This window comes from Pipistrellus hanaki, assembly GCF_964339955.1.
Source record: "Pipistrellus hanaki genome assembly, chromosome: 12".
In the NCBI taxonomy this organism is placed as follows: domain Eukaryota; kingdom Metazoa; phylum Chordata; class Mammalia; order Chiroptera; family Vespertilionidae; genus Pipistrellus; species Pipistrellus hanaki.
In genome coordinates this window covers 31,492,596-31,507,825 of record NC_140514.1, presented here as the reverse complement: position 1 = coordinate 31,507,825, position 15,230 = coordinate 31,492,596, and the positions used below count along the sequence as shown (strand labels likewise).

At 36.6% G+C, this 15,230-nt stretch overlaps 1 protein-coding gene across 5 annotated transcripts in view; it reads left to right on the top strand.

The window, feature by feature from the left end:
• USP34 (ubiquitin specific peptidase 34) overlaps positions 1-15,230 on the top strand; it is a 179,950-nt gene that overhangs the window by 73,698 nt on the left and 91,022 nt on the right. For 4 of the 5 annotated variants that reach the window (XM_084901048.1, XM_084901045.1, XM_084901046.1 and 1 more), the window contains 10 exons: positions 289-402; positions 968-1,067; positions 1,197-1,356; positions 4,110-4,236; positions 4,333-4,480; positions 5,559-5,659; positions 5,877-6,086; positions 8,227-8,352; positions 14,423-14,545; positions 14,677-14,760. In XM_084901048.1, coding sequence (XP_084757174.1) covers positions 289-402; positions 968-1,067; positions 1,197-1,356; positions 4,110-4,236; positions 4,333-4,480; positions 5,559-5,659; positions 5,877-6,086; positions 8,227-8,352; positions 14,423-14,545; positions 14,677-14,760 — 1,293 coding nt within the window. The remainder of the gene's footprint in view (positions 1-288; positions 403-967; positions 1,068-1,196; positions 1,357-4,109; positions 4,237-4,332; positions 4,481-5,558; positions 5,660-5,876; positions 6,087-8,226; positions 8,353-14,422; positions 14,546-14,676; positions 14,761-15,230) is intronic. The other variant, XM_084901047.1, reaches the window with a different exon arrangement.

The following is a 15,230-nucleotide window of genomic DNA, read 5'->3' as shown; positions in this document are numbered from 1 at the left end:
CTAGGGCGATAAAGAGTTTTATTCATTTTCTCTGATTTGATTCTATAATATGTTCAGTGTAAAACTTGAAACAATTGAGATATGTTTTAATTATAAGCTGAATAAAATTTTCATTAAATTATCTGTTTTAATTTTTTAAATTATTGAAAATCTGAGCTGCTACATTTCTTTCTATAATGTTTTCAGTAAAACCAAATTTAATTTAAATCTCTCAAGTTAAATCCAGTAAAATAAAATGTTAATAACTTCACCACACTAAACCAGTTTAAAATATTTTTTTTTTTTAAGATGCCTCAGCTAAAACCTGAAACGATTAGCATGACTGGTTTAAACCTGTTTCAGCATCTATGTAACCTGGCTCGATTGGCTACCAGTGCCTATGATGGTGGTGCAAACTCTGAGGTAAGGATTTAGACTTGTAATTTTATTAGGTCAGCTTGTGGAATTTTTGTTTTATTCCTCAAATTAGATTACTGAATTATGTTAAACCAGATGCCCGGTGCATGAAAATTCATGCACTAGAGGGGGTGTCCCTCAGCCTGGACAGCCCCCTCTTACAGTCTGGGAGCCCTCAGGGACGGGAGGCTACCGGGTGATCAGGGGAAGGCGACACCCCATCACACCGCTGCTGCTGTTGCTGCCGGCAGTGCAAACCTCAGCTGGCACTGTTTACTTGAACCTTGGGTGGCTTGTGGGTGCCGCCATCTTTGAGGGCATGGTGGTTAATTAGCATATTCCCTAGAAGGCCCCGATTGGCCCTGATCATTGGCCAGGCCTAGGGACCCTACCTGTGCATAAATTTTGTGCACCGTAGCTATTTAATAACTCAGTAATAGGAATTACCTTTTAGATATTTTATAGGATATTAAAACTTTTTGATGTTTTATGACTTAAATTTATTTCAGTCTTATCATTTGCGTTATTTGACAAATAATAAAATAGATATTGTCACATTTTCCTTTTTTAGATTTGTGGTATGGACCAATTTTGGGGCATTGCTTTAAGAGCACAATCTGGTGATGTCAGTCGAGCAGCTATCCAGTATATTAACTCCTATTATATTAATGGTGAGTTATTTGAAATATTCTCTAATGGATAATTTTTTATATGGAGATTTTTAGTTTAGCTCCAGTTAATTTTCTTTATAGCAAAGCAAGAATATAAGAGAATCACATGTCTAAACATCTGATTTTCAGGTAAAACTGGTTTGGAGAAGGAACAAGAATTTATTAGTAAGTGTATGGAGAGTCTCATGATAGCTTCTAGCAGTCTTGAACAAGAATCACACTCAAGTCTCACTGTTATAGAAAGAGGACTTCTTATGCTGAAGACACATCTGGAAGCATTTAGGAGAAGGTAATTTTTTAATACCGTATTAGAATGAATTTCAGACTTTTTTATTGCTGACATGTCCAAAAGTATTCTTAAAAGAGGGTTTTTTTGGGGAGGCAGGTAGAAAAAGCATAACTTACCAAAAATGAAGTGCTAGTTTTAGAATTAACTTTTGTTCATAATATGTAACATATAGTGGTGCAATAGGAAATACAGGTTCCTGGTAAATATTGAAGAGCTTTAAAATCATTAGGTTGTGAGAAGGTGTGCATGGATAAGAATTTCTAGTCAGAATTCCATCACTGCTAAAGTATTAGGAAAATTGAAAAGGCAGAACACTACCAAAAACAGTTGCACTAAAACCCTCGCCAAGAGCATCAAATAATCTCTCATAGTTGAACCAAGTTGAGGTTGTTTCATTTGCTGTTTTTTTTTTCTTCCTGGACTAGGAGAAAGTATTTTAATTTTGAATTTCCATTTACCATGGAAACATGATAAAAAATTCTGTTAATGAATATCTGTATAATTAATTTAGACATACCCTGTGTAATACAGAAATAAAGCAAATTAACAGTTAAGAATGTATCGACTGAAGTGAAAGGTGAGTAGTTTTAATTAAGAAATTCTGTGTAGTAGAAATCATGAGTAAATGTAAAAGTATAAAGAACTGTGTTGTACCCTGGCTGGAGTTTCTCACTGGTTAGAACATCTGCCAATACACTGAAGGATCTCCAGTTCGATTCCCGGTCAAGGGCATGTACCTGGGTTGCAGGTTCAATCCTGGCCCCTTGTGTGGGGAGGCAACCAATTGACGCCTCTCTTACATCAATGTTTTTTTCCCTATCTCTCTTTTTCCACCTCCCTCTATCCCCTCCATTCTTTAACAGTCAATGGAAAAAATATCCTTGGGTGAGGATTAAGAACAACAACAAAAAATGTGATGAAAAATATTGTTAAAATTAATGACTTTTTTCAACTTCAGAGCTTAGTTTGATACTGAAAATGCCATACAATTGACATTTATTGACATTCTTTTTATTTAAAATATCAGGGATTATTGAATAAGGATGGTACTCTAGGCATTCCTTATACACAACATGACTTTGATTAAAACATTTGAGCATTGTAACTTTTTTTTACTTTATGATTGAAATTTGTGGAAATTCTATTTAAATACTTCTTTTTGTTTTTAAAGACTGTCTAGTGAATTCTAGATTTTTGCACAGAAACTAAACACTGCCAGGTAACTTGTACCACTTTTACAAATAAGTAAGAATAAGCAAATGTGGTGATGTTGTATTTAAATTAATTAATTACTCATAAAATTTATATATTACGCTAAGATAATACTATAAAAAATAGTAACATAGTTACTGTTATTGATATAAATATATACAAGGTGGGAAAAATTTGGTTTACAGTTATTTGTATGGAAAATAATGCAATAGTTAATAAATAATAAAAGGAGCTGTGCTTCATGTACTCACAAGTGTAAACTTAGTTTTGCCTACCACTATAGATATATTCCAAAATTTTCTCTGTGCTGTAATGTGTACAAACAACAAAATAAAAAAGAACCTCTTTGTTCAAACACTTAATCCTTATATGATATTAACAGTGTTGTAAAATAAATACTTATTTAAAAATAAACTAAGGTTATTTTATGGGTAACTAGTAGAGCAACTAGGAAACAATTGAATATTTAAAAAAACTAAGAGGTAGTTTAATGATTTATCTAGGCATTTTCATGCAAATCTTTGCATTATCATTGTACAGTTTTAAGTGCTTATGTGGTCAGTGCTACTATTAAAGTTGCTAACATTTATAGAAAGGAAAGATAAAGTAATTATTGTGTTTATATATTCCTTATATTAAGAGAGTAAATAAAAATGTCTCTTTTAAAGGTGTTTTTTTTTTCTTTTGTTTTTTTAAAGATAAGGTTATAATAAAACAGTGGTTCTCAACCAGAAGCAATTAAGTTTCCTGGAGGACTTAGGTAACTCTGGAAACATTTTTGATTATCATAGCTTAAGGGAGAAGGGGGTACTATTGGCATTCTTGGTCTCTACCTATTAATTTAGTAGGTAGAGACCAAGGATGCTAGCAATCATCATACAGTGCATGAGATAGCTCCCCTCCTCCTATAACGAAGAATTATTGGGCCCAAAAAGGTTGTCTAAGATTAATTTTTTGCTTAGTAATAGAAGCCGGACATTGGCCTGATTCTAGGAAATAAAGTCCATTTTATTCTCTTACTTTACCCTCTTTCTATTCCAGAATTCATGATTAGATAAGATATTGATGATTTTTTTTCTTAAGTATATTAAGATATCCTGGATCCTGTCTTCATCAACTGAAAATCACTTGGAAAATTAACTGATATTTAGAGCGTCATGTTAGATGCTTAATGTGTCCTTTGAAATATTAGCCTTCGTAATTCAGCTTAGCAACCATGGAATAAGTCCACAAAATTCTGTTAGGCTGGTTAACATATATTTACTAGAAATATTTCTATCTCTGAAAAAATATTTCTAGTACCCCCCCCCCCCTTTTGAATGTAGTAATTACAACTTGCTATTTAAGTTTCATTCAGTGTGATGAGCCTAAACTTCATGCTTTTATTGTGGAAAAACAAACTTAATGCTATTGATAGACTCAATTGGAATTTGCTAGAACCTTTTGTGGGCTTTTTCATTTTGTGAAATAATAAAAACTTCAGTAATATTAAAATGTTTTAAAGTGATATCCTTCCTATGTGTGGTTTTTGTGTGTTTTAGGTTTGCATATCATCTCAGACAGTGGCAAATTGAAGGCACTGGAATTAGTAGTCATTTGAAAGCATTGAGTGACAAACAATCTCTGCCACTAAGAGTTGTATGTCAGCCTGCTGGACTTCCTGACAAGGTAGTTGCATAATTTTAGTTTCCAAATTGATAACATTTCCCAGTTCCAATATCTGTTCTTTTTGTATTTTTAAATTGGTTGCATCTCATATTTCAGATGACTATTGAAATGTATCCTAGTGACCAGGTAGCAGATCTTAGGGCTGAAGTAACTCATTGGTATGAAAATTTACAGAAAGAACAAATAAATCAACAAGCTCAGCTTCAGGAGTTTGGTCAAAGCAGCCGAAAGGGAGAGTTTCCTGGTAAGTCCAATAGTTACAATTTTCATATTTCTTAGGTTGCATTTTAATAACAACTCTGAACCTTTACTTCTTTGAAGATTACCAACCATGTCTGTGGCTCCCGCTCACCTTCCCCTATTCGTGGTATCCTACCATTCATTCTTAAGCAGGAGTTAATAGTTACTTCAGATGTTACTTGTAAACATTTTCTCTCCCTTTTTTCAAAAATTTCTACTTTTGTAGGTTATTTGATGAGCACTGTGCGATATAATAATTTGTTTCCATGTACTACTTGATAACCAATAATTTGTTTTGCCATTTGGATATATTTTGTTTTTGTTCTTTGGAGCATATGAAAATAATGCACCCTTCAATTCCACCTGTGCATCTCTCCTTTTTCCTCCAAAAGAGTATCCTATTAAGAATTTTTCATGTGGGTCTGAAGGTAGATTTCCCGGTTAGGGCACATGCTCAGGTTTCGGCGCATGTGGGGCATGCAATAGTCAGGTGATCAATGATTCTTTTTCATCATTGATGTTTTATCTCATTTCCTCTCTGAAATCAATAAAAATATATTTTAAAAATCACTGGCTCATTACTTGGGTAATTAATGTATTAACGAATCTGATTCATCTGCATGTGTTGCTAGGGAAAATGCTTAGGTTCCCATAAAACTCCATAGTGTTTTTACTTGTAAAATTTTTTAAATGGTTAACACCTTGCTGACCCATCACAAGATAACTCGTTTCCATGTCTAAACATCGTTGACCGGTAAGGTGTGAAAGTAATGTAGTTTTAAAATTACTTAAAGTGCAGACATGAGTTATCTCCTGACTGGTCAGCAAGGTGTTAAGCAGACAGGAATTGATCTCATTAAATTGATGCTAAATCATAATTTTATTTAAATTTTTAATTGCATAAGGTTAACTTGTACAACAAAAAATAATGCAGGAATCATGCTTCATACTGTCTCCACTTTGGTCAATAATTATAGTAAGCTTAATGTTCTGTGAAATTAATTCCTATAACCATATTTTCATGTCTGCAAATAAGTTAACTCTTATAAAAGTGTTCACTTAGCTTTTCTCCTGTTTTTAAGGAGGCCTTATGGGACCCGTCAGGATGATTTCATCTGGACATGAGTTAACAACAGATTATGATGAAAAAGCACTTCATGAACTTGGTTTTAAAGATATGCAGGTACATATAAATGTGAATTGAGTTTTAATAATCTATTTCCTGTTATAATCAGTAGTGGAATATTTGAAGCTATAGTTTAAAAATAGTTCTTACTGCTTTTGTTTTATTAAAATCAGAAATGAAATTATTTTATACCTAAGAACTTTATTAAACCAAAAACTTATATACACAAACACACTTTTTATTTGTTTATCCCCTATTGCTTCTACTTTTACAGATGGTTTTCGTATCTTTGGGTGCACCAAGGAGAGAACGGAAAGGGGAAGGTGTTCAGCTGCCAGCATCTTGCCTACCACCCCCTCAGAAGGACAACATTCCGATGCTTTTGCTTTTACAAGAACCTCATTTAACTACTCTTTTTGATTTATTAGAGATGCTTGCATCATTTAAACCACCTTCAGGAAAAGTGGCAGTAGAAGATAGTGAGGTGACTTTATCATTTCATTTCCACAAAGTTTTCTTTTGTGCTTCTATGGAGTGAAAAATTTCTCGTTAATCTCTTAAGAGCAGTAAAACTTAGGAAACCAATTATTTATTCATTAGCTATTTAACTGTCTAACATGACGTAGGCATACTGTTTAAGGTGTTGTTTTGCAAGGATCAAACTAAGCATAGTTTCAATTTTTATTGAATCTGATGGGGAAGACAGATCATTGATATGCCAAACAGAGTTTCAGATCAATTAACAGGTAAATCATAGATAGAGATAGGTGCTAAGTGAGATGTGGCTTGTAATTATGAAGACATGGTGATAAAGATTCATTTATTCTAGAGGTCCAGTGCATGAATTTGTGCATGGGTGGAGTTTGCCTGCCCTGATCAGGGCTGATTGGGCTGGGCCAGTCAGGGGGAGGGGCTCTGGGCAGTTCCTGGGCCAGCCCCACCTCCTGGTTGAATTCCAGTGTAACTCCCAGTTGAGGGGACAATTGCATATTACCCTTTTATTGTATAGGATATTATTCAGTCAAGGAAAGTTTCTCTGAGGTAGACTATATGTAATTTGGGGATGATGGGTAAAAAGGATCTGGCTAAATGAAGAGAATGAGGAATGATTTAGATAGAGTAATTTGATATGATAAGGAGTTACAGGTCTAGGAATTGTTAGAGAACTAGAAAACAATGAATTCTATTTTACTGAAGAACTTTCACTGCCATTTTCCTAACTAAAGCAAAATTATTAGTTGGTTATTTTTTTTTTTATATATAATATATTTTTGTTTTTCAGAGAAAAAGGAAGAGGGAGAGAGAGATAGAAACATCCATGATGAGAGAGAATCATTGACCAAGTCTCCCACTGGGGATCAAGCCCATAGCCGGGCATGTGCCCTTGACTGGAATTGAACCTGGGACCCTTTGATCCTCAAGTTGATGTTCTACCCTCTGAGCCAAATCAGACAGGACCCTTCTCTTTCTTTCTTAGCATTATGAAAAGCTAAATTTACCTTGAAACTCCATCTCTAACATTCCCTTGTCTTCTGACTATATTAGCTTTTTACCATTATACAAAAAGAACCAAATTACTTTTTATAGATGTATAAAAGATTCCTTTGGCAATTTAGATTGTATGAATTATCTTTTAAAAACTTGCCAAAGCCAGTTTGGCTCAGTGGATAAGAGTGTCGGTCTGCGAACTGAGGGGTCCCAGGTTCGATTCCGGTCAGGGGCATGTACATTGGTTGTGGGCACATCCCCAGTAGGGGGTGTGCAAGGGGCAGCTGGTTGATGTTTCTCTCTCATCGACGTTTTTGGCTTTCTATCCCTCTCCCTTTCTCTCTGTGGAAAATTGATAAAATATATTTAAAAAACAAAACAAAAATGTAATGACATCAACAGTGGTAGAATAATAACATACAAATTTATACTCTGTGGAAAACTCCAAAATAAATGAGCTTTTGCTGCTTATTTAACTCTTTGGGTTGTGCTTTAATTAAAAAGAAAAAATAAGGGAAATTGCCCATTTCTTGCATATCTCCTGAAACCTACTTAAATATTATCTAAGCACCTTATAGAGTCCAAACTTAACAAACAATAGTAGAGAAAAGTAGATTGTTGAAAACATTTTTTCCCCCTCTTAATCTCTGCTTGTCTGAGAATAAAATATAGGAATGGATAGGCAAAATAAGAAGAGCAAGTATACTAATATTTTCCCAAATGTAAGGTTAAGGACTTAATTCACCAAGTCTTCATTGTACTTAGAATAGTAACCTGCAAAGGGGACCTAGGTGATAGTCCTATTGAAATTTACTTGTAAGTCTTTATAAAACATATTTTCACTGCTATTTGGAAAGTTTTCTAAGAAAAAGGGCTAGAATTAAAGGTCACTTTTCTTCCCAGAAAAGTGTTCAATAACAAGTTGAAAGACTATAACTTTGACATAATTTATTGGTAAATGTATTTACTATGTAGGGAATAGTTTATTTCTCACTGTTAAAGTAAGACTATAAAATATTATCAAACTTGATCATTAGTGATTTTATGCAAAAAAAGTTGAACTTAAGTTTAGGGACCTTTTTTGTTTGCTTTTTTTATTGATCCACCTTGATAAACAGTTGTTCTTATTTATGTAGAGCTTAAGATGTGAAGAACTTCATCTTCATGCAGAAAACCTCTCTAGGCGTGTATGGGAACTACTGATGCTTCTTCCTACATGTCCTAATATGTTAATGGCATTCCAGAATATCTCAGATGAACAGGTAAGCCCACACAATCTCTCTCTCTCTCTCTTTTTAATTGATTGAATTTTAGAGAGAAAGAGAAAAGCATCCATTTGTTATTTCACTCATTTATGCATTCATTGGTTGATTCTTATATGTGCCCTGACTGTGGATTAAACCCTCAACCTTGGCATATCAGGATGATGTTCTTACCAACTGAGATATCCAGCCAAGGCCTACAGAAGCTCTTTATTCTCCTGGAGGATAGTACCAGTTTACATTCTTACTGGCAGTGTTTGAGATTGCAGTTTGACCTGTTATCTTCAGTAAAAAATGCCAGTTCATTTTAACGTTTAGTGAAAAGGTAGGGTAAATATAAAGCAAGGATGTTTACTAAAATTGCCTTTAGGAAAAAATATGGATTTGCCTTTATATTAGTCTTTTCTCATAATACTATCTGTTATGAATATTGCTTAGTTTTCGACAAAATGTTTAGAGAACATACACTATGATTTAATGACGTATAAGTGCTTGTTTTGGATGCTCATACAAGTCAACTGATAGAATTAGGTAAAAAAATGTAGCTAAGAAATCTATGTTTGTTGATTTCCTATAGGAGCATGCCCTCATATAATATTAGATATCTCCCTATAAAGATATCTATTAAAATGAGAGATTATTTTTTAGTGGTTACTTTCTGGAGATATCAATGGAACACCTGTAGGGTGAATAAAAAAATCTAATGTTAAGCTAATTGTTAATCTGTGATTTGGGATGTTTTCATGTGATTTCAAAAGATTCTATATCTGGAATGATTTGGAAAATGGTGGATCATAACTCAGAGTAGCTCTGATAGTAATATTGTCGAAGATGCACACTAAGTGTGAATAACAATTTCATAAGTTAAGAGTAGAAAACAATATCATCAAATGTATGTATGTGCATATGACTTTTTAAAGGGTCAGTGCAACTTACAAGTATAAACAGACTTTACTACTAAAAGTTTATAAATTCAAATAGGCTGCAATGTTTTTTATTAGTCAGTTGATAAATTGATTCAACTGTTTCAAGGTTAACAAGATACAATTTTTTCCTATTCTGTTTTTATATTAATTTTACTTTAATTTAATCAATAATTGATATATTTTATTTAAACATTTATGTTGAGAGTATTATCGATGACTCTTCCTTTTTCCCACCATTGCCCATCTCCCCCTGGTTTTAGTCCCTCCTCCCCCTGCATTCGCCACCTTACTGTATGTGTCCATAGGTAATGCATATATGCATATAATTTCTCTGGTTAATCTTTTTCAAGCCCCCATCTCCCATTCTCTCTGAGATTCATCAGACTGTTCCAGGTTTCTATGTCTCTGGTTCTATTTTATTAATTAGCTTATTTTTCCATTAGATTCCTTGTTCATTTATTGTATTTTAGTTTTTAGATTCAGTTGCTAAATATGTATTTATTGATATTTTATTATTCATATTTTCGATATTTTATTTCTTGTTCTTAAAGATGACAACCTTTAACATTTCATGTAGTATTGATTTGGTAGTGATGAATTCTTCTCCTTTTCCTTATCTGGGAAGCTCTATCTGACCTTCAATTCTAAATGATAGCTTAGCTGGGTAGGGTGATCTTGGTTGTAGGTCCTTGCTTTTTATCACTTTGAATATTTCTTAACACTTCCTTCTGGTCTGCATAGTTTCTTTTGAGAAATCAGCTGACAGTCATATGGGCGCTCCCTTGTAGGTAACTAAATGCTTTTCTTTTTTTTTTTTTTTTTTTTTTTTTTTTTAATAAGTTTTTATTTTTCATATTATTACAAATGTTCCTTTCTCCCCCCCCCCCCCCCCCCCACCATTGCTCTCCTCCACCAGGTTCCCACCCCACCCTCTGCCCTTTCCCCTCTCCCCATTGTCCTCATCCATAGGTGCACAGTTTATGTTCAGTCTCTTCCCACGCCCCCCTCTCCCCTTTTCCCCAAGAATCGTCAGTTCACTCCCCTTCCATACCTCTGATTCTATTATATTCAACAGTTAATATTGTTCATCAGATTTTTTTAATTTCCTTGGTTTTTAGATTCACTTGTTGATAATTACGTATTTGTTGTTCATAATTTTTATCTTTGTTTACTTTCTCTTCTGAAAGAACCCCCTTCAGCAATTCATATAATTCTGGTTTGGTGGTGATGAACTCCTTTAGCTTTTTTTTATTAGTGAAGCTCTTTATCTGGCCTTCGATTCTGAGTGATAGCTTTGCTGGGTAGCTTATTTTTGGCTGTAGGTTCTTGCTATTCATCACCTTGAATATTTCTTGCCATTCCCTTCTGGCCTGCATGGTTTCTGTTGAGAAGTCAGCTGACAATCGTATAGGTGCTCCTTTATAAGTTACTACCTTCTTTGCTCTTGCTTCTTTTAATATTCTCTCTTTATCTTTTGCTCTTGGAATTTTAATAATGATGTGTCTCGGTGTGGTCCTATTTGGATTCCTTTTGTTTGGAGTTCTGTGCGCTTCCTGGACTTGTAAGTCAAATTCTTTCACCAGGTGGGGGAAGTTTTCTGTCACTATTTCTTTCAGTATGTTTTCGATATCTTGCTCTCTCTCATCTTCTGGAACCCCCATAATTCTGATGTTGGTTTGCTTGAAGTTGTCCCAGAGGTTTCTTACATTATCTTCAATTTTCTGGATTCTCTTGCCTTCTAGCTTCTGTGGAGGAGTGTCTTCTGGCTCTTTATGTTCCAAATCTTTGACTTGATTCTTGTGATCTTCCCTTCTGTTTTTAGGACTCTGTAGAATATTTTTTATTTCAGACAATGTATTCTTTATTTCTTGTTGATCCCTTATCATTTCTTGTTGACTCCTTATTAATTCTAGTTGATCTCTTTTCATATCCTCATAGGCTTTATCCATCTTTTCTAGGAAATTCTTGAAAAACCTTATAAGCATAGATTTGAACTCTATATCCAGACGCTTTTTGTCCTCCATTTCTTTCGTTTGTGATCTATTTTGTTGTCGCATTTTGCAGTTACAGATGGGACGGGGTTTCAGGGTGGAGCCTGCAGCTTTGGCTTCCGTCAGCCCCGCCCTATGCGGGTCCTTCAGTGCTCGCTGCCGGCGCCTCTGAGAGACAGGTGCCCTCGATTTTCGCCTGCTGCCAAACAGTCTATGCTCTCCCACAATGAGCCCGGTATTGGGGTTCAGTTCAGTTGGAAGTGGAGTTGGAGGTGGCGTTCAGAGCAGTCTGGAGCCCCAGTCTCCTTCCCGTCAGGGCAATCCCGCGGCACAGCCGACCGTCCCTTCTCTGGGGGCAGTGTGCGCGCCTCCGGGACCTCCTTTCTCCGCTACCCCGGGGTTCCGACTTACAGCCCAGCTCCCTATGGCTGAGCCTGAGTCCCCGGGGTCTGGCCCAGAACTGGGGTTCAGAGCAGTCAGGGGCCCAGCACAGTCGGAGTTTTATCTCCTTTCCGCTAGGGAACGCCCGCCAGGCACTCGGCCTCCCTCCTCTCCGGCTCCGTCCTCTCCGCGCGCGCCGCGTGTCTCCGTACCTTAGGCTTTTACAGCTCCTCCGTGCTTCCTTCTGGTTTTCTCCTTGCTTCTTGTTGTAGGATTTCCAGTCAGTCGACTTTCCTGTAGTTCTGGGTAATGTCCATTTTATATTTTAGTTGTATTTTATTAAAATTGTTGTGTGCGGCTGCGGCTAGTTGCCTACCCGAGCAGCCATCTTGGATTCTCCTTTTTTTTTTTTTCTAACTGCTTTTCTCTTGCTGCTTTTAAGATTCTCTGTCTTTAACCTTTGGTGTTTTGTTTATGATGTGTCTTGGTGTGGCCCTCTTTGGGTTCCTCTTGTTCGCAGTTCTCTGTGCTTCCTGGACTTGTATGTCTATTTCTTTCACCAGCTAAGGGAAGTTTTCTGTCATTATTTTTTAAAATAGGTTTGTGATTTCTTGCTCCTTCTCTTCTTCTGATACCCTCATGATGTTGGTATGTTGAAAGTTGTTCCATAGTCTCCTTACATTATCTTCACATTTTTGGATTTTTTCTTTTTGCTATCCTGATTGGGTGTTCTTTGCTTCCTTATATTTAAAATTCTTGATTTGATTCTAGATGTCTATTGTTGAGCCCATGTAAACCATTCTCTTTTTTTTTTTTTTTTTGCTGTTGCCTTTATTTTTTTATTTTTAAAAATTTTTAAATTAAATTATCTTTGTACATATACCATTGCCTCCCCCCTCCTATACATGCCCTCCCTCCCCAGAGTTTTGTGTCCATTGGTTGTACTTATATGCATGTATATAAGTTCTTCGGTTGATCTCTTATCTCCCCCAGATTTCCCTAACCTCCCCGCTGTAATTTGACAGTCTGCCATTCTTTATTTCAGTTTGTGTATCCTTCATTACTGTTGTTGTTTTTTCCCATATTGTTGATGTTTTCACTAAGTTCCTTGAAATTCTCACTAAATTCCTTGAAGTTTTTCATTAAGTTCTTTGAGCATCTTTATAACCATTGTTTTAACTCTGTATCTAGTAATTTTCTTGTTTCCATTTCATTTAATTCTTTTCCTAGAAATTTCTCCTTTTCTTTCATTTGTGACATGTTTCTTTGTCTCTACATTTTGGCCGACTCCCTGTGTTTATTTTTATGAATTTGGTAGATCTGCTGTCTCCCAGACTTGATGTAGAGTCACCTTATATAGTAGGTGTCCTGTCGGACCCAGTTGCTTAGCCATCCCAGTCACCTTTTCTGGGTGCTCCAGATGCATCTCTATGTGCGCTCTGTGCTCTGTCCTGTTGTGGTTGAGCCTTGATTTATATTTGCCTCAATGAGAGTGGTTGACCCCCAGGCCAATTGGTTGTGAGGATCAGCTTTAACTATAGCTTAAGAGCTGCTGTTCAGGAGCTGGACTTACTTCAGTGGGGCTTTGGTACTCACTGAGACTGTCCCTTAAGCGTGTCACTTGTGGAGGTAGTAGGATTGTAATCTGCTGTGGTTGAAGTTGACCACCGGTGCATTGGCTCTGAGGCTTCCTGAGAGGTGCAAAGTCAGCGTCTGCTTGTGCCTGGCTGGGGCCACCCGACCTGAGCCACAAAGCAATCTGCAGATGGCTCCTACTTGTGTTGAGCTTGGATGTGCTTAGGAGAGGCCAAGATGTGAACCAGGATGGTCTGCTGCTAGGGCTGGGCCTGGGGCAACTTATTGAGAAGTACAGGGCACAGTGATTCCAGGTGCTGCTTGTTAGAGAGAGTTTAGGAAATTTCAAAGTATGAGGCAAGAGGTGCCAGTTGTATGGAAAAGCCACTGAAAGTTTCTTGGATGAGCCTGCAAGGAGGGAGAGGTGGAGTCTTAGGGAATCACCAGGCGGGGTGAAAAGTGTGAGCCAGGTTGATGGAGATTCAGATATGGCAGCAGCCCTTCAGCTCTGTTGCAGGAAGGGCTCAGCAAAGGAACAATAGTCTCTGTCACTACTTCTGTCTGGGAGAAAGCTGCCCCTCCATCTCTTACCCTAATTCCAGGCCAGTTATTTCCTCCCCAAATGTATCAGGTTCCTTTCAAACTAGTATATTGGAGCTCAGAGGGAGTGATTCCCAGAAAGTTCGTATCCAGACCCTTTAAAAGGATCTGCTGGGCTTTATAGCTAAAGGTTGTGGGGACTTCTCTTTCTGGCATTGGAACACTGGGCTGGGGACCTGGTGTGGGGCAGGGATTCCTCTCTCCTCAGGGAAACCTCCACAGCCATGTTAATCCCTCCTTATTTTAAACTGCCTCAGTTGGGTGTGGGACCAGTCAGTTCCCACATCTCTGCCCTTCCTACTAGTCTCAATGTGCTTTTTCTCTAGTCTCCTAGTTGTAGGACTTCTGTTCAGCCAGATTTCAATTGGTTCTGAGAGGTGGTGTTTCTGTATTTTAGTTCCAATTTTTGATGTGGTTGTGGGAGGCAGTGAGTACTGTTTTTACCCACCATCTTCCTTCCTCAGTAATTGGTGTTTTAAGCATAACATTAGTACCAGTTATATAATTGGTCTTCACATGTTTGAATGTATTTCAATGTATATGTAATATTTGAGTTTTTATATAGTGTCATTTTTTTGTTTTTGTTTTTTATTTAAGAGTAATGATGGACTTAATTGGAAAGAACTTCTCAAAATTAAGAGTGCTCACAAGCTATTATATGCCCTGGAAATTATTGAAGCACTGGGAAAACCTAATAGAAGGATAAGGAGAGAGTCGACGGTAATTGTATTTCTATTGTTATCATTACATATTTGTATTCTCTCTGGAGCAAAATTCCAGAGCATGTTATCTTTTAATTCCAGAGTAATTTTTTCTCTTGCCATTCTCTCTCATTCTTATTTTTCCCTTAGGGAAGTTACAGTGATCTTTATCCAGATTCTGATGATTCAAGTGAGGATCAAGTGGAAAATAGTAAAAATTCATGGAGTTGCAAGGTTGGATCATGTGTTTTACAGTATGATGAAAATAATTTATTTCTAATTTTCCAAAAGTAAATACCATAATTAATAGGTTTTCAATTAATTTACTATTAAAATAAAGGATAGTTTAAAAATATAGATTACTTGAATTCACTATAAGCTAATATGTACTAATGCCTTGGAGCTCCTAATTTTAGCGCTTACATGTTCCTTCGTTGTAATACTGTGTTAGTACATCCCAGTGTTTGGGATTAAATGGTTAATGGAATATAAAGATACTAGAAGCCTGTTGCATGATATTCGTGCAAGAATAGGCCCCTGGCTTCACTCCCAGCCTCCCCGGAGCCAACAAGTCCCCACTCTCCACCATAACTGCCCGGGAGCCAGCACATCTCTGCTCCTGATCCTCCCAGAGCCAGCAAGTCCTTGCTTCTGTCTGGAGCATCACTCCAATAGCTCCCTCCACCGCCCCCCTTCCCCTAATT